Source organism: Larimichthys crocea, chromosome XIII (assembly GCF_000972845.2).
Source record: "Larimichthys crocea isolate SSNF chromosome XIII, L_crocea_2.0, whole genome shotgun sequence".
In the NCBI taxonomy this organism is placed as follows: Eukaryota; Metazoa; Chordata; class Actinopteri; family Sciaenidae; genus Larimichthys; species Larimichthys crocea.
The window spans coordinates 45,789,597-45,799,391 of NC_040023.1; the positions used below are offsets into that span (position 1 = coordinate 45,789,597).

Sequence of the window (9,795 nt, forward strand, 5' to 3'; positions counted from 1 at the left end):
AGTAGTCGGCTGATGAGTAAGTGAGCAATCAGTGTAGCCAAATATATTGTGGAGCTATTAATTAATTTATCAGTTTGTCGATTGACAGAAAATTAATTGGCAAAATATTAATAATGGATTAAGCGCTGACTTAATCATCATTTATTCAGCAAAAATGTGAACTGATCTCATTTCAGAAGAAGACCAAAAGTTCCCTTCAATGGTTACGTGGGCCATGAGAACACTAATGGACGAGCTACGTTCGAGAACCCGATGTACGACCGCAACATCCAACCCACTGACATCATGGCCAATGAGACAGAGTTCACAGTCAGCACAGTGTGCACAGCTGTATAGCAACTGCTTCCTCCAGAGGTAAGAATCATAAAGTAAGGACTTAGGCTTGAGGCAGCCTCAGATCCACATTTCTACTGAAAGTAGATGGGGTTATTGCCTCGTGGCTAGCTCCAGCTAATCACAAATCCAAGGCATCAAAAACTGCTGAAGCAACAAGACACAGATTCTCAGCATCCAGCTTCAAACTAAACCTTTTACACCGTCCCTCTAGAATTTTCTGAGGATAGAAGAATCCGTGATTGGATTTTTGTTTTCTGCTGCGTTTCCTTTGATCTGTATCTCCCCATATTAATGAATCTCGTTTAGTTTGTTTAGACTTTATTGAAAAAGATAAAATATGTATTTTTTTATGTGAACACTGATGAGAATATTACGTTAATTCCTTTACCCTCTCTCTTCTCTGTGATTTCCCTCATCTTTAAATCCATTCTTTCACTTATTGCTTACCTTCTCTCCTTTGTTTATTTCTCCCTTAATCATCTTTCTCTTTGCCTGCTTTTCTGTTTTCCTCTGTTCCTTGCCCTTCTCCTTCCATGTCTTGTCTCGTCCATTATCCTACACATCCTTCACCCCTTACATCCATGCATTCATTCTTGATTCAGTTAGGGGAGGAGCCACATCTTCGCCTGCCTGCCAACAGGGGATATCTATAGTTCCTTGAGCAGAGGGCAAGACAAAGATTATTTTATTTGCTGAAATACATTCAAGAAACATCTCCAGTGGCGAAGGCTCGTACCTGCAGGAGACAAAAAAAAAAAAGGAAACCATGTGAAGACGACAACAACTGTAACAAACGCCAACAACAAATTGCTTTTTGTAACTTTACATGGTTTCTTATTCATTTTTCCATATTTTGAGGAAAAGCTTCCACCCGAAACTGCAGCAGGCAGGAGTGATGCTGGAAGCAAAGCTGTGATGACTTTTCTCACCGCTCTCCGCCTAAACCCAAAGGGAATTTTACGGTGAACTTTACGTCAAGAAAATTGACCTGTAGCTAACAGAGATCTCTGTGCAAGTGAACTGTTAGGTGGACAGCCCTGCGTTGGCCTGTGTGCGTCAGAGAAAAGAGACAGTCTTGGATGTTTCGATTCACTCTTCTCTCTGTTCTTCATTTGCTTATTGATTTTTTTATTTTTGTTTTTTGTTTTTATTTTTTTCCTCTCTTTTTATATACCGCTCTGTGATGAGTAATTGGGAACAGTTTTTCCCCCAGCTGTCTGCTCCTGAGGCTGCTGAAAGGTTTCATCGGAGGGGCCCCGAGCCGAGTCTCTGGCTGAGGATGAATTAAAAATTCAGTTTTGAAGGCCATGTTTGAGACACATTATATCATTACTTTTTTTTTAGCTTGATATTTTTATTATTATTTTTTTTTTAAGCAGGGATGAAATTCTGTTTGCTGAGGCAGCTGTGTCCAGAGCAGGGTTTAAATGGTAGCTAGGGCTGCTGAAAAAAGCACTTAGTGAGGGTGTGGAGAGAATTAATGCATATATGTGAGTGTGTGAGAGAGTATGTGTGTGTGTGTGTGTGTGTGTGTGTGTGTGTGCGTGTGTGCGTGTGTGCATGCGTGTGGTGGCTGCATCTGCAATCTACCCAAAATATCTCCTGTCTCTTTTGGCCCCAAAGATTCCTCCAAGCACATGACAGATAATTTGCGAAAATCTCTTCACGTTTATTTTAGTTTATTTTAAGAAACTGTGGATCGGATTTAGGATTCTCACTGTAACGGATGCCCTGGACACTAAGAATATAAAACAAACACTGACAATGTATAAATCCACTGAAAAAAAAAAACAAACTGAAGTGAGTGTCAGTCCAACTTCAATACACTTTCTCTTTGTTTGTAGTGAGGTGCAATCACTATACATTTTTGTGTCTGGGAGAGACTGAAAAGAAAGCGTGGGTAGACAAATCCACCTCTCCTAAATAAAAATGTTAAACAAGAGGCAGTATTCTCAGATTTGCTTCGGTCACGAACTTCCTGCCACTGTCGCTCTGAGGAGAAAAAAGACATACTGTAAGCTGGGTCAAAGTAGGGATGGCAAATGTGATACAGTATATTTCCATGGATATATAAACACCTTGGGACTGCATCTCTTTTTTTGTCTTCTCTCATTTTCAAAAATCAAAACAATAGCTGTAGCATTAAGTGGCACATTCTCTTTGGAAAGACTGCAGGTCTGATGTCAGATTTTCCACTTTTGACTTTCTTTTTAATTCCGGATCCACCTTCACACGCTTCGGCAGCTTAAAGGTGGTACTCGTACTGTATTTCCCCTGAGATCAAGATGCAGTGTGAGCTCCATACACATGGCCTTAGGAAAACAAAGATCAAAGTGTGGTCATGTTTGAACTCCCTCAAAATGTTCGACCGAAGGCACTCGAGTCTGAAGAATGGATCAGTCAGTGTTCTGTTCCCACCGGATTACATTCAGGGCTTTTCCTCCAAGTTAACTTCTGACAGCTCCCATCTTTTTGAAAAAGAGCAGTGTTGTTTTGTTTGGTCCTGGCTCTTCGTGAAAGTGTTGCAAAAGGGTTCATCAGAGCCGTGACAAATGGGGACTTGCCGGCATAAGTAAATTGGAAATGATAAATATGATACAGAAAAAAAGTGTATGCTTCTAATGCTAACACTCCTCAAATCTGTGGCAACTTCAGTCATATACTAAATATTGTTTTGAAAGTGTGACACAGGAGAGGAACTGTCATCAGAGATAACAGCAGGACGTGTTTGCAGGTTTGTGACGTGTGATGAGAACAGATAATTCAAACAAGTAATGGTTTTGTGAACCTTAAAATGCGTGTGTATGTGTGTGTAAAATATATATGAGCGCTGGAGTGTAAGGATGAAAACCTACTAGATTTCAAACACACTGCTCCCACCTATTTACCACTTACTATCCCCATACCTGTGTATCCTGTGGATGCTGAGTGGGGTGAATAGTGCTCCAATTTCACTGCAGCAAATTGACTCATTACATGCAATTTGCTTTAATTCAGCATTGCTTCATGGTCAAACCCGTGTCAAATCCTGAATTCATCTTACCATTATCACCAATATGACAGATCCTCCATTATGTAATGTTTGATTTGAAAACATAGGTCCAAAACATCCATACTTCTTTGATTTACCATGTTTGGTGTCCTTATTTTTAGTGTTAGGAAAAATATGATTTGCATGAACTTGTTTTGGTGCATTATCATATACATTTTATATATAAATAAAAAATATATATATATATATAAAAATATAAAAGCAGAATTTTTAATGAAGTCTTTAAACTTACCTACAGTACATAATTTCCTCAGAAATCCAGGCCTTTGAAACCAATCACTGTATTGTTCCTTCAATCAGTTTCGCTGTGGGTCGGTAATTGCTTTTACAATTTTATTACTTTTAAAGCTCTTGCTTATCTCGACGGCACAGATAGAATATTGCCCCTTGCTCGCTCTGGTCGTGAATTTATGGAAAAGGAAACGATTGAATTACCCTGGAGATTTCATGGGGAGAGGAGCAGTTGCACCCACATTATCTTGAAGACATTGGTTCTCAGTTCTCGCTTTGTGCCGGCTGTTGCATCGTGCATTCTCTTTATTTTTATTCTAAAATTGCTTCAAATATATCAGCTAAGTCAGTAGCTTCATTACATTCCAGTTTGTTTCTCCGAAGGCCACTTTGAAGTGGTCTTTCCCCTCCATTCATTCCTCGTATGGGAATGTTTAACACACATTACACACCACATTATTAAGCCGCATTAAGTATTAAACAAACACACGATTCGCTAGTGAGCTAGAACATGATGGCCCCACTCTCTAGATGGAACTGATTCTATTTGACTAGATTTATACTGTAGATTTGGACAAACATATTACTGAAGCATAATCTTACACAATTATGATTGTTTTCATCAACAAGGGCTCAGTCTCAAGAAATTCAGAAATGGTTTAAAAGAGCCAGATTCATACCATTTCTATGTTTTTTACCTCCTCCAGTCTCCAATAAGCACTTTACATTCATTATAGTGCCTTGGTACAACCATGATGTGATGAACCAGGTCGAGTGGCTCTCTTCTTGTCTTTAGGAAACCAAACCTCATCATTTCTTTACTAAGATTAGGGGGATTGTAATGTTTTATGTCAGATATGAAATTAAATCTCTTTTTTTCAGTCTGCATTCATAACCCAGACACACACATAAACACAGACACACATCTGCTGAAGAAACTGGGAGCTTTTTGCATCCGTGTTTTTGATCTTGCAGGAAAGAAACAGCTTGTTAGAATCATGTCAGAGAAACAAATTTCTTTTGCCCCTCCTAATGAGCAATGAGCTCATTAGTTCTGTATTTCTTTGGTTGAAACAAAAAGTTTTTTTTCAACCAAAGAAAAGTTTGTTTGTTTTTTTCACATTCAACCAAATTAGAATTAGGCAAAATTACAAAATTAAGATCAACGGTTAGAATCAGTTTCCACTGTTGTTTTATTTAGTTCCACCAGTTAGACACGTTTTTTTTAATGGGGGCAAGACATTTTAAAAAATTAATGCTGGTAATTTTGGAGCAATGGGAGTTTTAACCTAATGGGAGCTGCATCTATAGAAATATTTCCCTTTTAACCCATCTGGGTTAGCCCAGAAAGTTCTCAAAGAAAATGCAGCACAGTCCTGTGAAAACGAAGATGAGTGGAAAGTGAGTTCTGGATGGAGTTTGAAGTGAGTCCTTCTTGATAGCAGCTGGCTACTTCCTGGTTCTCTTTGCATATTTTAAGACAGAAACTCTGTTCATCCAGGGTTCATTTTCGTTATCAGTCAGACACAGCTCTGAGTCCTTCCCTGCTCACCATCTTTTCTATAATGAACCACACCATAGCTATGTTCTTTGAGTTCCCATTGAGTTCACTGAATTTTCTCTCTGTCAGGGACTAGACCAAAAGCTTCCCAATTTCCTTCTGCAGCTCGCACTCTCACTTTTTAGCACAGACCACAATGTAGATGTACTGAAAAACCAAGCTATCCATCAGTCATGCTGCGCGACTTTCTGCATCAACTATTATTTGTAATCTCTCATCTTTCACTGTCACCGCATATTGACGGCTATGACAAAGCTACACTTAATGCTGTGTTTTTCAGGCCCATTCCATGCATTTTGCCATCTCTATTCAGCCCATTTCAGTGTGTCTGCTGGACTTGACTGGAGATATATTTTATTCTATAAATGGAGATAAGAATGGACTGGTGGTTTCATGATTTGGGATTAGATCGGTGGAGTTATTACTGAAAAACGACTGAATGTATTTCATTTCACTGAGTGCATCACAATTTATCTATCTATACTGTGTTCAATATCTGTAATCCAAAACGGCTCCTCTGTTTGTGTGCAGTAATGAAAAATGTGTTGCCACGATAATGTGTCATCCATAGAATAAAAACAGTATGTCCAATTTATCTAGAGTATAATATAGCAAAATATTTACAGAGAGCTGCTTTTTATTACCACAGACTTTATATTCCTGTATGTTTGTCATGGCAACAAAGTTATAACAAGGTCTCATGTTTCCTTTTTTCTTTCCTTTTCCAAACGTTGCTTCATACCAGCCCAGTAAATCTCTCAACTAGCCTCTAAATGAGACTAAAACTTATCACAACCCATAGCGCCTAAACGAGATCAGCACGGCTCTTGAACGCCTCAACAAAACAACAAAACAGTAAACGACAATGATTCAGTGTCAGTGTCTTGCTGTACACCAAAAGGGTTACCTGTAAAGAGATGGACAAACATGGACTTGAGCAGACTGTGTCTAACTACAGAGAGTAACTATGGAGGGAAAGTGTCTCTGAGAAAAGAGAACATGTTAACGAATAAAAAACTTTTTTTGTACAGAGATATATTTTTATGAAAATACATTTGTAATATAAAAAGAAAAAATGGATTGACATATATGTAAATGTTTTTCTTTTTCATTATTGTAGTACAAATGCTAGTGGGGAGTATATGAAAAATCTCTATATATATAAATATATATATATATATAAATATATACAAATAAAAATAGAAACAAGGCTTTTTGTATATGTAAAAAAGATTGTAAATAAAAGTTTACATACATACTGTACATATGTAAGACCCACCATGGCTTGTCTGCAATATATAAAATGTATTTTATCCGTCTGTATATGATGCTTTGCATTGTGTCTAAGCTTATTCTACTTTCTTGAACTTGAAACTTATTTTGAAGGTTTTGGAATAAAATATAAAACCTACTTTCTATCGTGGTATTTATTGTGTTATTTATCGTATTTTTTGTGGTAATGAGTAAAGGTATTGCATATTACCAGTGTTCCTGGTGCAGCTTTTCATGTTGGTGCTAAGATATCTGCTTGTTCTTATGTAAATTTTATATTTTTCCATATAGTGTGCAATGATCGTATCCCTCGAGTAAGTAAACGTGTTTTTGAGACCCACATCAGATTCATATTGACTTTTTACCTGCACACTTAAATATAGTATAGTGACACTGCATCACCGCTTCTGGATTTGATATTTGCACTTGGATGATTCAGGTGATTTACTCAATTGCGTTTCACCATTTAAACTGAAGAAATGCTTTCAACTACTAAAGACTTCAGTGACATCTGTTCAGTCATCCAATGAAACCTACGTGAACAGGGAGTCACTGTAGTCTTACCATGTCAGCAAGAAGCATACCAGGCTTTGAAGCTAACTGGACATTGTGGCCACACTGTGTAACTACAACCATCACAAGATGAGCAGTAGACCAAAAAGATTTTTTGCTGCTCACAATCATATAGTTGTATATATCGAAAAAGAACAAGTGTAAATGATGACATATGTGCATACTGACTCATCCTGTCATGGCAAGAAAACAGAGCTATCGTGTTGTTACTGGACTTTTCCTACAACGACAAGATAAAATATCTGCTGTGAAATGGCTGTTTTACTCTTTGCTTTAAGCGTGTATAAATTAGCAAGCTAGTATTTGTTTTGTGAGTTCATTCAGAGATATATCAATATTGAATAACAACTGGGTAATGTTATAACTATGCTAAATATGATATAATAGTTGATACAAGATCAACTTATTTGTTTAATAATTTGCAAGAATATGAGGCAGACAAGAAATATCTTATCGGTGCGACAAACTGAGTGAAGAAAGGACGTGTGACTGTTGGCGTTAATTAAATTGCATACATCTCTACGCCTGCTGCATTGCTATGAGTGTATAGAACGACTGCTGTGCACCCATTTCAATCAGTGACATGTGACCTGACCTGATGCAAGAGGAAAGCAAATCATATTCAGTGCAAGCCAAGGTAATTTGAAATATTGATAGGTAATGGAAATCTATATTACTCCAATGTCAACCTTGATTTAATCGAGTTAACCTGATTAAAGTGTTTACATAGCAGGTGCATTACTCTCCCTTCGTCTTGGTATAGTCAAGCTATTAATGTGCATGTTAACACAGTGACTGTAACAAAACCAGGGCAAAGACCGTCCTACTCAAAAGACGATCAAACAAAAACATTACTAAAACATTAATGTTTTTTCCCCTTTGCTTTTAGTTTGACAATATGTACAGATGCCTGGCTCTAACTGGTACCACTGTTGTTAATGTTTGAGCTACTGACAATGTGAAGTTTTCAAAACACAGCAGGAGATGGAAAATGAGATTTTAAAAGCCCCCAAATCTCAGCGGTTAACGTACTAAATAATGCATTGTTGATCTCAGCATTAGAGTCACAAAACAGTCTGGTCTACTCTGCATTTCATCATTTAATGTATTTTATATTGTGACTGTATAGACATAAAAACACGCCTCCAGTTCCCATTTTCACTACACCAAAGTTGATAATGGCAGAAAGTGCCCTTTCTTTTAAATTGAGTACTTATAGCCTGCTGAAAAAAAAATGCTCTAATGTTTTCTTGAAAAACATTCTTATATAAATATGGCACATAAAAACAAGCCATTTAATCACATCAATTATTGTTTCATCTTTATTTTTTCTCTTGTACCTTCATGTTTGCATTTACAGTACTTTTAATCACTTTTTCAAAGTTATGGAAACAGTCAGGAAGTGTCTTTATTGTGGTAACCTGTCAAAAAAACCTAAGGGTGGAATTTTCTTTAGCTGCAGCAGAGCACTACATATCACACAGAATATTTGAACGACTTCTCCTGCTGGTTCAAATAAGTGAGTGTATGTGTGTGTTTGAGTGTGTGGCTGTGTTTCACCCAAGCATTGGCAAGGTTAGAGCCTTTTCTTGATTGATTAAATCAACAGCCATACACGGGTCATTAGTCACTCCTGTTCTCGACCAGGTTTCCCACAGTGATTAATCAAACCTTGTCAAGTTGCCATGACCTGCAAGAGTGTTCCTTCACAGCAGCCAGTTAGCTCCGTCCTTAAGGCTGGACTTTAAAAAATGTTCATGGCCTCAGTGTTTGTGTCTCAAGTCAGTGCGGAGTATTAACCGTTGCTCCACTTTATCACCGACTGACGATGCAGATCAAAAAGAAGCCATTGATTTCATTTCCAGGCAGATAAATCATACACGCCGCCATTTTATGAACTCACAGCGCTCTATGATTGCCTCCTCATCATATTAAACTCTAGATTAAACTAGATTCTGCTACTGGTTTCTCCTCATGAGGAGGTCATTTGTATGATCAAGAAGATCCTCACCATAGCACCCCTCTTTCTGAATTTGGAATTAAAGTGTCTTATGAGTCGCTTGTTGCTCTCGAAGATTTCTCTCTGTGCTTTATTGCTTCTGTGAATTCCGGTAAGTTCTCTGATCACTTACTGTATCATTGCTCTAATGAGTCGATGTGATAGCACTCTATTATACCAGCCAGCATTCAAAAGCCGGCATAACATCAACATCAGTTTTACTGCTTTTCTCTTCCTGCGCTACCCGAATGTGTCTCTCAGGCCTTTTAATATCAACGAGAGAAGTTCTTAGAAAACAAAAAGGGACGGGAGAGAAAAAGCTTTTCAGAGGTCTCTGGAGTTTCTTTGAGTGTTGAGATGTGAAACGACAATTAGCTTTGTCACTTTTATCGCTGCACCGAGTCTGACACATCACAATGACAGCCATACACTCCGTCGACTTGCCTGAGACAACAGCCTTCTCCAATTACACAGGTGTCCGGCAGCCATGTTCCCATTGTTGCTTTTTTTTAATTAGAGGAGCTTATTGCAAAAAACAACTGAACGGAAAAACGAGTGTACAATTCATTCAAAGATTTGGGACTAAGCAAGTCCCCATCTCAATTTACCATATATATATATATATATATATATATATATATATATATATATATATATATATATATATTTACTTGGAGGCTGTGTGTGGTTTTTGAGAAATGATAGATTGAGTCATTACACCTTCAGCAGGCTGATACGGTGTTTAAACACACAAATCTCAATGTTTTGGCT

At 37.7% G+C, this 9,795-nt stretch overlaps 1 protein-coding gene across 1 annotated transcript in view; it reads left to right on the forward strand.

The window, feature by feature from the left end:
• Positions 1 to 6,035, forward strand: part of csmd2 (CUB and Sushi multiple domains 2) — a 216,642-nt gene extending 210,607 nt beyond the window's left edge. The window contains exons 71-72 of the mRNA XM_019275463.2: positions 177 to 354; positions 939 to 6,035. Coding sequence (XP_019131008.1) covers positions 177 to 336 — 160 coding nt within the window. The 3' untranslated portion in view covers positions 337 to 354; positions 939 to 6,035. The remainder of the gene's footprint in view (positions 1 to 176; positions 355 to 938) is intronic.
• Positions 6,036 to 9,795: the final 3,760 nt, after the last annotated feature.